The following is a 12,844-nucleotide window of genomic DNA, read 5'->3' as shown; positions in this document are numbered from 1 at the left end:
CATAGTGAGATGGACTTCATTCTTTCAATGCTGTGCAAGCCAAAGAGCATTAATCTTTCCAGTCTTAAACAGCTGTTTAGAATTAATAAGTCAGCACAACTGTGAGGAAAATGTGACATATTTTAACGTGTGGAAGTCAGTAGGCCTGAAAGAGAGAAAAAGAAGACTGGGATTTGCTGTGCGAGGAGTGTGATGGTTTGGTTCCTAATCCAGACCTCATGATTTCTCAAATACCAGCTATCTATATTGTATGAATATCAGATTTGTTTCTTGTGTTCATATTATGGTGAATACATTCCATGGCATATGTTTTCAGGGAAGAATTGTTACTGCCCCTTGCTGGAGCTGTAGATGCTATGAATGGCTTCCATCTGTTGTACTAATCTGCCTGAGTAGTGAGTTTTCACCTGGTGTACCCCTGTCCCAAGCTAAAGCTGAAATCACCATTGTTGGGTGAGGAGTTAGTGTGCCACAGCAGGCTCGGTTGCTAAGCTCCAGTTACAAGGCAGATCATGCTGCAAGTGCACTGTGGGTAGCAGACTGCTATTCTGCCTACTCAAGTGTGGAGATTCACTCTGGGATATGAAAGACTACTGTCATAACTTAAGGATCCAGCTTCCCCTCTTCAGGGTATAAGGTCTTGGACTTGGAGGAAGAATCATAGGGTTAGGGGAGTTGCCTGAAGAGCTGGCCACAGTGGTCCCCACTGCCCCAGGAACTCCAGCACGGGAGGTGGCCATTCTGTCAACATCTCTCTGGTCTAAGGAGGTCACTTTCCTACATTTCTGGAACTCTAGTCATGGAGTTTCTGGGTCTCCCTTGCCATATAGTAGCATATGGCTGCTGAAACAGATGAGGCTCCTCTAACCAGAAGCCTTTATCTCTTCGGAGATAGAGAGAAGGTAGTCACCCAGACTAGCTGCAGCCTTATTTAAGCTTCAGTCTGGTTTTATCTGTTGCAGAAGCAACGTTCTAAGCTTGCTGTAGCTATCCATCCCGAACACCTCACCTTGCCTTGCTTGTCTACTAAAGCCATCACCTGGAGCAGAACAGCATCTCTGGATATAGCTAACCAGTGGTATATGTTGATATATCAGCCAATAGGGTTGGAAGGATCTGTCAACTTAGGTTCTCTCAGTTTCTCATTTTTCCAATCTTAAATCCTGCTCTCCATGTAGCTGCATCAATTTGTGATTTTAAAAAAAAGAAAACTCATGAAATTGCTTCAGCATTTTAGTGCAAATATCTCCTAATAAATACAGTTTTGTCTACAGTTTTGACTAAGGTACATATTTTTGTCTACTGTTCTGATTAATGTACACATTTTTGCAAGCAACTTCTCCTAATATAATGCGTTTTTCCATGTTATTTTCACTAATATATATTGATTTTTACACACATTTTTCCCTAATGTATGCCATTTTGTAAACACTGGTTGGTTGGTGACCTGTATTGCAAAATTCGGATAAGTGTGAATTTTGAAGGATGGCTGTTTTGGTTTTCATATGGTTTCAGAAAGTGTGAATATGGTAAATTCAGCTTGAAATGCAAACTGAAACAGATTTCTCCCCTATCCAGAGCTTGGAAAAGTTACTTTTTTGAACTACAACTCCTATCAGCCCAATCTAGTGCCCATGAGGGCTGGGGCTGATGGGAGTTGTAGTTCAAAAAAGTAACTTTTCAAAGCTCTGCTATAGCCTACTTAAAAGCTTCTTCCCTCATTCCTGCGTCTGTGTTGGAATTGCTTTTAATATATTTTAAATATGTTTTTAAAGCTTTTTTTAAAAAAAGATGTTTTGTTTTAATAATGTTTTTAAGGATGGTTTGTTGTAATATATTTTAAAGTTTATTTTTATGATGTTTTATTTAGACTATTTTTAGTGCTTTTGTTTGCCAACCTGGAGTCCTGCTTTGAGGAAGGGCAGGATATAAATCTAATAAATAAATAATAAATAAATAATTCCCATTGCTCTTCTCCTTTACTCTATGTCCAAACTAAATAGATATTTGCATTTACTCTTTGTCCTAGTGCATTGACAGTGGAGTGCAAGTGGAATTGCTGTCTAAGGTACTCAATTAACATATATAGATTCTCTGGTTTCAGTGTGAGTGCTATAACAACTTGGCTCTTGTTACTGCCGCACCTATTTAGCAGAAGAGTTCATATTTTTAGCCCACTTTCTCAACATTGCAATTTGATTGTGTGGTCTGGCTATTATTATTTAAGGTGCTGCCACCCATTCTATTTATTTATTTATTTTATTATTTGATTTATAGCTCTTCCTTCCTCCCTGCAGGAGCCCAGGGTGGCAAACAAAAGTGCTAAAAACTCATAAAAACATCATAAAAACAGACTGTAAAATACACCAAAAAAACACCAACAACTTTAAAAACATTGTTAAAGCATTAAAAAGGTCTTTAAAAATGGGTTAAGATATTGTTTTTTAAAAAACATTAGAAAGCAATTCCAACACAGACACAGACTGGGATAGGTCTCAACTTAAAAGGCTTGTTGAAAGAGGAAAGTCTTCAAAAGGCGCCAAAAAGGTAACAGAGATGACGCCTGCCTAATATTTAAGGGGAGGGAATTCCACAGGGTAGGTGCCGCCACACTAAAGGTCCGTTTCCTATATTGTGCAGAATGAACCTCCTGATAAGATGGTATCTGCAGGAGGCCCTCACTTGCAGAGCACAGTGATCACCTGGGTATATAAGAGGTAAGACGGCCTTTCAGGTATCCTGGTCCCAAGCTGTACAGGGCTTGTACACCAAAATTAGAACCTTGAACTTGGCCCGGTAGCAAATGGGCAGCCAGTGCAATTCTTTCAGCAGCAGGGTGACATGTTGGCGATACCCTGCCCCAGTGAGCAGTCTCGCCATCACATTGTGCACCAGTTGCAGCTACCAGACCAACCTCAAGGGCAGCTCCACATAGAGAGCATTACAGTAATCCAGCCTGGAGGTTACCAGTGCGCGGACAACAATGGTCAGGCTATCCTGGTCCAGAAATGGCTGCAGCTGTCTTAACCAGCCGAAGCTGGTAAAAGGCACTCCTAGCCATGGAGGTCATCAGGGCCTCTAGTGACAAAAATGGATCCAGGAGCACCCCCAGACTACGGACCTGCTCTTTCAGAGGGAGCACGACTCCATCCAAAGCAAGCAACTGATCAATTATCTGAACTCGGGAACCACCAACCCACAGTGCCTCCGTCTTGCTAGGATTCAGACTCAGTTTCTTGGCCCTCATCCAGCCCACCACCAAGTCCAGGCCGCGGTCAAGGGCTTGCACGGCCTCTCCCAATTCAGATGTTATGGAGAAATAGAGCTGGGTATCATCAGCATACTGCTGACACCTCACCCCAAAGCTCCTGATGACCACTCCCAAGGGTTTCATATAGATGTTAAACATCATGGGGGACAAGATAGTACACTGCAGCACCCCACAGCACAACTGCCAGGGTGCCAAAAGACAGTCACCCAATGCTATTCTCTGAGAGCAACCCTGGAGATAGGATCAGAACCACTGTAAAACAGTGCCTCCAGTATCCATCTCACCAAGTTGACCCAGAAGGATACCATGGTCAACGGTATCAAATGCCGCTGAGAGATCAAGTAAGAATAACAGGGTCACACTCCCCCTGTCCTTCTCCTGATAAAGGTCATCCATCAGGGCGACCAAGGCTGATTCAGTCCCATAGCCAGGCCTGAACCCAGACTGGGATGGGTCAAGATAATCTGTTTCATCCAAGAGCACTTGCAACTGCTGCGCCACAACCCTCTCAATCACCTTCCCTAAAAGGGGGGTATTTGCAAATTGTCGGTAGTTTTTACAAACCAATGGGTCCAGGGTGGGCTTTTTCAGGAGCAGTCAAATCATTGCCACTTTCAAGGTTGCTGGAACCACTCCCTCCCACAATGATGCATTGACCACACCCTGGATCCACTCGGTCAGACCCCCTCGGCAAGCTTTAATAAGCCAAGAAGGGCAAGGGTCGAGAGGACACGTTGATGGTCGCATCATCGCAAGCACCTTGTCTAAGTCGTTGTGCTGCATCAGCAGAAACCGTTCCCAAGATGTTGCAGCAGACGTTGCACTGGACACCTCATTGGAGACTACAGTAGATGTGGATGGGGCATCAAGACTGCTACGGAGGTGAGCAACTTTACCCTCAAAGTGCCTTGCAAACAATTCACAGTGGGCCTCCTTCAGGACTTAATAATCTTGTAAATAAAGAATAATGAACTACTTTGTAGAAAGAAGACCTCAAACATATAGCCATCAGCTTGCTATAGTTGATCTGACCTTCTGTAGTCAGTTGCCAAGTCTTTTTGCAATTCACCCAAGGTTTCTCAACAACGTTCTAAACCAACTGTTAAAAAACCCGAAAAACGATCCCCACTGGAGCATCCCATCACCATATATCCTTTCCAACTTCAACCTCAACAGTCTCTCCTTTCTCTTAGAAAATAACTTTTTTTAACACATCTCACTGCTGGTGCTGTAACCTTCCTGATTACACTTCATTGCCTCTGACAAGCATCACATGCCAGGGAGTTCTTATCCTGAAGCATCCGTCAGCCTAGATGCAATGTAGTGTAGGTTAAAGAGCTGTTGACCTCCTTATAGAAAACAGGGGAAAGTACTTCCATATTACTTTCTGTGTAATGCATCAGGTCTCTGGATGCTTACCTCCAAAAAACTGTTTTTAAAAGTTCATTTGCTGCTCTTTACTGGAGATGATAATCTTTCCTAGCAGTGAGGGGAGAAAACTTTTTTAACAGCAGTGGACTGTAAAGGTAGAAGGCTGGGACAAAGGATCATAAAATAGTAGAGTTGAAAGGGGCCTATAAGGCCATCAAGTCCAACCCCCTGCTCAATGCAGGAATCCAAATCAAAGCATTCCCGACAGAAGGCCGTCCAACTGCCTCTTGGATGCCTCCAGTGTCGGGGAGCCCACTACCTCTCTAGGTAATTGGTTCCATTGTTGTATGGCTCTAACAGTTAGCAAGTTTTTCCTGATGTTCAGTCGAAATCTGGCTTCCTACAACTTGAGCCCATTATTCCGTGTCCTGCACTCTGGGATGATCGAGAAGGGGATGAAGAAATGCTCCTTTATTATGAATGTACAGCTGTCAAAATGAATGGTTGTTTATGATTCAGGATGGTACTTGCAGTCTATTCGTTTATAGCAGTGGCAGCCGGTGGCTCCATGTCAGTGGGGCAGTGGAATCCGCTCCAGGTTTTAATCCAAACTCTCACAGAGCTGTTCAGATGAAGCACCTTGGACAGCTCCTTGAAAGCTCTGCTAAAACCCACTGACATGGAGCCACCAGCTGCCACTGGTTTACAGACTGCCCCATCATGCAGGTGTTCTCTAGGCAACTTACAAGATAAAAACAGGAGCAAATTAAAACTATTACAAGTACAATAAAAATTCAAGAAAACGCAGCAAATAAAACAACTATACCAGCCTTCACCAAGCTAGTACCATCTAGAATCTAGATGGCTGTGCTGGCTGGGGCTGAAGGGAGTTGCAGTTCAAAATATCTAGAGGGCTTGACAAAGGCTGAACTATAAGGTCAAAAAGACTTTAAAAACAGACAGCAGAGGAATATGATTCCACAGCATTCAACAAATTAAAAACAATACCAGAAGAATACAGAGCTAAAACTGTACTTAGGCATCACATAAATTAAAAGACCTGGGATGGGGGGAGTCTTTGTCTGGCATATACCTCATATTTACGGGAGTGTTTTACTAGTGAGTATAGTGTGGCGTAGTGGTAGAGTGCTGGACTACAACCTGGGAGGCCAGGGTTTGAATCCCCACACAGCCATGAAGTTCACTGGGTGACCTTGGGCCAGTCACTGCCTCTCAGCCTCAGAGGAAGGCAATGGTAAACCTCCTCTGACTACCGCTTACCATGAAAACCCTGTTCATAGGGTCGCCATAAGTTGGAATTGACTTGAAGGCAGTCCATTTCGTTTCATAGCCTTAGGGCTATAATCACTACAAGCATATATCAAAGTATCATGGTTTTCCCAAAAGAGCTCAGTGAATTGTAATTTGGTGATTGTGTACAGAATTCATTATAGAAGAACCCTATCCTCCACCCCACACTTGTTATAGAGGCTACAGCTCTCTTTCCTGGTAGAGTGAAGGACTATTGAGTCAATATAAGCATGATGGGGCAGCCAGCCGAATGTGTTTTATCCACCATTTTGCTCATTAATATATAAAAATGGGGTGGAGATAGGGATGGACAGATCTGTTAGTTTCAGTTCTCTCACTCTCACATTTCTCCAGTCTGAAATTCTCCACATTTCTGCAGCAATTAAAAAAAAAAAATCCTCATGAAAATTATCAGGCATTTTAGTGCAGATTTCTCCTAATAAACAAAGTTTTGTATGTAGTTTTGACAAATGTACATATTTTTGCAAGCCATTTCTCATCATATTATGTTATTTTCACGCATATATTCATTTTTATGCACGCTGTCCCATAATATATGTATTCTTATAAACATTGTTTGGTTTGCAAACTGTATCACAAAATTTGAATAAGTGCAAATTTTAAAAGAAGGCTGTTTCAGTTCTCATATTGTTTCAGAAAGTTTGAATTTGATAGATTCAGCTTGAAATGTGAACTGAATGGAAATTCTCCCCCATCCCTAGATGGAGGGCTCTATATTTTTCTAAGCCTGAAAAAGAACATGTGGGGGATGGGAGCAAAATCCTAAACCTTTTCTATCTTCCCTTGCTGCAACTCTGTTGCTTTAAACCTAAGGACCCAAAGTGGTGTTGACGTGTGTGCGTTGTTGCGTAAAACAGCATACGTTACATTGGAGTTAAGTTGAGCAAGAAACATCACAGAGGCATTAGATCAGGTTAAGAGTCTTTACTACAAGACATTATGGCTTAAGGCTTTAAGATTACATGTAGAGTTGCTCCCCCCCCCAGGAGAGAAGTTCTCAGTTCAAAGACATGACACAGAAGACAACCTCTCAGTTCAGAGGCAAAATACAGAAGACACAACTTACAAACTCTGTTAGAACTTTCCCAGTTGCTATCTCACGTTACCATGACAACGGCTGGCCTTGGAGTATCTGCTCTCAAGCCAGCAAAGACATAACAGTGTTACTTCTCCAAACTTGCAGACTTGATGGAAAATAAAATCAGTGACAGTACAGTTCAATGGTCAACAAGTGGCACCTATGGGGACCATACTGCCCTTGGACATCTCTTGCTTTTTTTTGTTGAGAAGGGATTGTCTGTTTTTGGTCCATGTTGTATTTGTTGGGGGGTTGTAGGCATTTTGCTTGTTTTTTTTGGGGGGGGGAGTTCTGATCATCACCAATTTTTCTTCTGTGAAATGGGTATTTTGTAGTGTTTCTTAGATTTCCAAATGTGCTCCTGGGCCCAACAAGCCTGGAGACTTTGGCTTTAAAAGTTTTCTCCAGCTCCAATACTGGAAATGAGGTAGGCTATTTTAAGCATCAGAGCAACGTCATCTGCACGCTTTTTTCATGTGAAGAATAGACAGACACTCTACTTACACCACCACTTTAAATGGCTTTTCCATCATATGTCGTTTTGCCCTGAGTCTCTGGTGTAGCTGTGCCCCTAAAAACTTTCCTGAAATTCTCACCCACAGTGTTTTCATCCAATGGTATAGCAAAATCCAATGACATCTTTGCACATTAAAAAGTTTTTGTGAGCCTTACAGCAAGATTGTATCAATCATTTGTAGTAATTTGGATTGGAGAGACTTGGAAAATATTAGATCAGATAATAAATTTTATTTATTTATTTATATCCCACCCTTCCTCCCAGCAGGAGCTCTCCCATTGCACTCCCTTGGTTCACAATATCTTTGAACTGAGCTCTTCACAGCTGAAGTAATTGTAGCATAAGCCATCAATCAGAAATGCTAAGCGTTTTTGCAAAGCATGAGCTCACCATAGCAAAGGCTGGAAAGAAAAGAGTGGCTGTGTGGTGTGCCATATTGCTAGACCCTCCTCTTTCAACAAGCCTTTTAAGTAGAGACCTTATCCCAGTCTGCATCTGTGTTGGAATTGTTTTTTAATATATTTTAAACCTTCTTTTTAAAAATGTTTTAAAGCTTTAAAAAAAATGTTTTTAAAGATGTTTTGTTTTAATATGTTTTTAATGGTTGTTGTGTTTTAATATATTTTGAAGTCTGTTTTTATGATGTTTTAAACTGTTTTTAGTGCTTTTGTTTGCTGCCCTGGGCTCCTACTGGGTGAAAGGGCGGGATATAAATCAAATAAATAAATAAATAGAGTATTTATTGGGGCAACACCAGCACTGGTGCCTCCTTTGCGAGAATTATAGGTGAAGCATTTGAAGAAACACACCCTAGGTCTGCTCATTGTGATTTTCTTGCCCAATCAAAAGCCTCCAGGATGCAAAGTATTGTACCATAACACTCATAGTCCTTGTTCTTCAAGTATGGCACAAGGAAGTTTACTAAATGTTGCAGTATACAATAATTAAATAGGGAGAGACAGGTTGATTCACCCTCATTTGGCAGCCACTCCTGTGTAACGATGGGTTCATTCCTACTCCTAGAGTAATCTGACAGACAAACCAGATGTGACTAGGGACCAGAGGTGATCCTTCCAACTCAATAATTATTCTACAGTTCTAAGCGTATTTTGTCTGTGTGTCTGCAGGGGTAAAGTGGGCTCTACTCTTTACACAAAAAGGAACAGGTGTGAGAGGAGTGCGTGCACGCGTGCGCACGCACGCACACACACACAGCTAAACTGTATAGATTTAAGTAGTTTTCTCCGTGCTCATTTCACTGCTAGTCTTGGAGTTCAAATGGTGGAAAACAGCTTAAAACAACAGTGTAGCCAGGGAAGATGGGAGTTTTGTTTCCCTCCCTCCCAGGCCAGGCCTGGCAACCAAGAGGTCTCCTGTGTCTTTAAAAGTTGTGCAGGGGGAATGGAGAATTCCACCTTGTGGTTTTTCCCATTACAGTGTTGCAGGAACACCTGCACTTGACTGACATTCTCTTCTCCTAAAGATACAGGATCAGTCTCAGGCCATGAACCTGGCAACTCTATTCCAGTGAGCTCCTTGTAAAGGAAACTAAACTTGGATAAGCACTGTGCACATGGAACTTCTCACAGCTCAGAGATATGAAGTGACCATTAATATGATGTCAAAAAAATCAAGATGGTTCTTTCAACTAAGCAAAATTAACTTCTGCTTTTGATAGTCTGAAGCCAAATTCCCACTATGGCTATGAACTTTCAAATCTCATCTGAATGCAGGATTTTTGGAACAGGGCCAATGTGGGGTTCAATTTCCTCATCATCAGGAGAAACATTGCAGGAGTTTTTGAAAAATCTTTAGCAAAATAGAAATCAGCCTTCTAATCACGGATCTCAGTTTAGGTGTGCCAAATAATTATATGCATTGATACTTTTCAGCCTATAGCATTATATTTACAATATTCACCACCACCACCACCATCACTACTCAAAAGTAAGTAATAAATAAAACTACAATCCTTCCAGGGGTTTCTGCAGGAATTTATTGGGGGGGGGAGTAAAACACTGAAAGCAGGGAGCAGGGTATTTTCTTTTTAAAAATGGAAATAATAGTTCTTGTACATTTTGTCTCATATCTCAGGTTCTACAAATGCTAAACACATTCTTAAAAAAGAAAAAAGAAAGCTGAGGATCTGCAGAGTTCTAGTTCATCCAAGGGCAACTGCCTGCTCTTGCCAATGCCCATGAATCCTATCCTAATAGTCTTAATCTACTCACACTGCTGTACACCTTCCTATTGACCATGCACCACAGCAGACTCCAGCAGAATAGTTGCTTTATTAAACAGACAATATACAGGAATAGCTCTGAGGCCAGTTTACACAGAACTAAACTGGTAGAGGGCTGAAACACACACACAACATAAATCCGACCCACTGAACGATAGGATGGGCAGTGGTTGCAGTCAACCTCCTTTTAACCATTCACACACCATGTACTACACCTTGGAAGTAATTCATTTCATGAAAGTTGTATGCATGTCATGAATATTAATCTAGGCATGGCAACATTTCTACCTGGATAGATGAATTATTGCAAAAAGGTGGGGAAAAGGATAAGTAAGGCACTGGAGACCAATAAATCCCAAATATGAAATTGAGGAGACAACATATCCACTTGTCCGGTGTAAAAACAGCTCTCCTACCAGATACATGTCTATTAGCCTCTGCATCAGCCGGATTCCAGTCCTGACCCTTCCTTGGGGTGGGGAAGCAACACTGCACATGGCTGTTTACAAAGAAAACAAGCAGGACATGGCTTTGCTGGTGGTTCCAGCTTTGTGCAAACAGCCAACCAAAGATGGGCTTTGTTTGGCTGTTTAAGGCCAGTTGCCCTACCTTGTGGGACATTCTTCTCATCCATTGAAAAGTAGGGGTGATTCACATAGGAATGTTGAGAGCTGCCTTATATTGAGTTAGACTATTGGTCTAGCTCAGTATTACCTACACAGTTTAGCAGCAGCTCTCCAGGATTTCAAACAGGGTCTCTCCCAGCCCTGTCTGATGTTAGGGATTGAACTTGGGACCTTTTGCATGCAAAACATGTGCTCTGCCACTGAGTCCTTCCCTTTCTCAGCTAAACAATTTCACCGTCAACCCAATTAAAGAAACATCCAGAACAAGCCTATGCATGTTTACTCAGAAGTAAGTCCCACTGGGCCAGTGGGAATTATTCTGTATGTTTAGGATTAAAGCCTAAATTATCTTGAGGGAGGCGGGACAGCTGGTTAGAAATAGATAACATGTAAAGTGTTGTAGATCCTTTTATTAATTAAAGTGTAGTGCTTAGTTCATAAAAAATTGTGTCTTGCTTTTTAATTCCAGGGTCTGTGCACAGTTTTGGACACATTTTCCCTTGTTTGTATTCTGTTCCTTTCTCACACAGTCCTGCTGTGTAATTGGAATGAGAAGGCAAGTGAGCTTGGGAAACTCTACAGAAGTTTCAATCCACAGTCTTCTGATTCTGAGGGAGTCTTATTGAAGTGAATAGAAATTTCAGTGGCCTACCGAGTCAGTAGTTATCTGCTGATCATAGAGCTGATTGCAACAGTACCTACTGCATCACAAGCACAAAGTCACAAATCATGACATGATGCCAGTTTCACAAGAATTTTTATTATGTAAGCATCATGTGCATTGATACTGGCAGAAATGTTTGGAATCAGAATGTGAAATATTAAAGGTATTCTAAGGAACCATATAAATAGCAATTTATCAAGGGGGGAGGGGAGATTTATTGCAAAATCCACTTTAGATGCTCTCCAAGTGTACATCATTGACATTATTTACTATATAAACCTGCTGTGGAAGCATTCCTGTCCTACACTGATTGTTCAATTTCAGTCAGAATTGTTGCAGATTTTGCTTTATAAAATGAAATCATTCCTAATAATATGAAATATTTTTAAACTGCCCCCAAACTTGAATGTCAATTTTTAGTAATTAGTAAAATACATATTTACCAGTTATTCTGAAAGGTGTGGAAGAACATTAGTCATAATCTGATAGTCCAGTGATGGAGCATGCACCAGCTGAGAAAAGTATTCTGTATCCCAGAATCATTTAATTACTTTTGCTAATGTCAGATATTTTCACCTGATGGGAGAACTCAAGTCAATACTTGGTGGGTTGATATAGAATCATCACCACTGCTGTTAGGAATCTTTTTTTTTAAATCTGGTTACATTTTTACACTGCAGGTTTTTGAAATGAGCCAGCAAGATCTGACCAGATTATGTTTGTGGGAAAAAGTTTCTTTCTTGAAAATAAAGTGGAGCAAACTTGATGGATTTATCCTTTTGTAGTGCAGAATGGCCTGCCCTGCAATCATTCCATTCATGCCTTTTAATCTTCACTGAGAATGAATGCTCATCTACAAATTTAGTCTATATTCATCCCCACAATGTTACAGAAACTACTGACCTTATGTGATCTGCAGCAGTTAAGGCTGCCTGCTCTTATAAGCACTACAGTGAAAATGTCAAAGAATGTACTCACCCGTCATCAGTGTGTAATAGTTTGGATAGGAAAGACTGGGAAAGTCTGGTGTCAGGTAATCCACTTTCACTCCACTGTTCACAATTTCTTTGAAGCCAGGCAAGGATTCTAGTGCTTCATCGCTGATGTAATCATGGCGAAGCCCATCAATCAAGAACAACAGGAGCTTTCGACGTGCAAGGGTTGAGCTTGCCAGGATGAGGACAAGCAGGAGAAAGGGGACCATGTGTGTTACCATGTTGCCGGGAGGAGAGGAGTCTTGCCAGAGTACTGTCAGCACCGCTTGTCCCTGTGCAGGAACTCTGAATGAAGCCTCTGAAGCTGCTCTGAAGGGCTGGACCTCACACTGCTTGTTCTCACTTGGCTGGTTTGATTCCAGAGTTTAAAGGTACAGCAGCATTAATTGAACCTGACAGTCTTTAAAAGTTATAGGCTAACTACGATGATATTTTGGACTTTGCCTTCAAATGTAATGTAGCGGGATTCCATTGACTGTATTCTAGAAGTACATTCTGATTATAGGGGAAAAAAACATTGCACTAAAGCAGTGGGACAACAAAACATAGTTCACTGTGTTAAATCTAATGCTGCTTCCCAGACATGCAAAAGGCTAACACAGGAACAATGCACCTTTTCCGTTCCTCTATGTCAGGGCACTTGAAATAACATGGATGAATGTGGAAGCAAAACGTAAATTTCTTCGTGTGGTAAGCTTTTTCATTCAAGCCTGCAAGTCAATATAATTTTAAACAATGAGGGGGAGCA

The 12,844-nt window shown here is 41.4% G+C and overlaps 1 protein-coding gene across 2 annotated transcripts in view; it reads right to left on the bottom strand.

Moving 5' to 3' along the window:
* The window catches only part of ENPP6 (ectonucleotide pyrophosphatase/phosphodiesterase 6), a 41,894-nt gene extending 29,346 nt beyond the window's left edge, over nt 1-12,548 (bottom strand). The window contains exon 1 of one of the 2 annotated variants that reach the window (XM_061583458.1): nt 12,080-12,548. In XM_061583458.1, the coding sequence (XP_061439442.1) occupies nt 12,080-12,317 (238 nt within the window). In that variant the 5' untranslated portion in view covers nt 12,318-12,548. Of the gene's footprint in view, nt 1-10,420; nt 10,523-12,079 lie in introns of those variants that run through there. The other variant, XM_061583459.1, reaches the window with a different exon arrangement.
* Between the last annotated feature and the right edge of the window lie 296 nt (nt 12,549-12,844).

This window comes from Rhineura floridana, chromosome 9 (genome assembly GCF_030035675.1).
Source record: "Rhineura floridana isolate rRhiFlo1 chromosome 9, rRhiFlo1.hap2, whole genome shotgun sequence".
NCBI classification, from domain to species: domain Eukaryota; kingdom Metazoa; phylum Chordata; class Lepidosauria; order Squamata; family Rhineuridae; genus Rhineura; species Rhineura floridana.
Note: the sequence above shows the minus strand (reverse complement) of the source record. Positions and strands in the feature narration are given on the sequence as shown.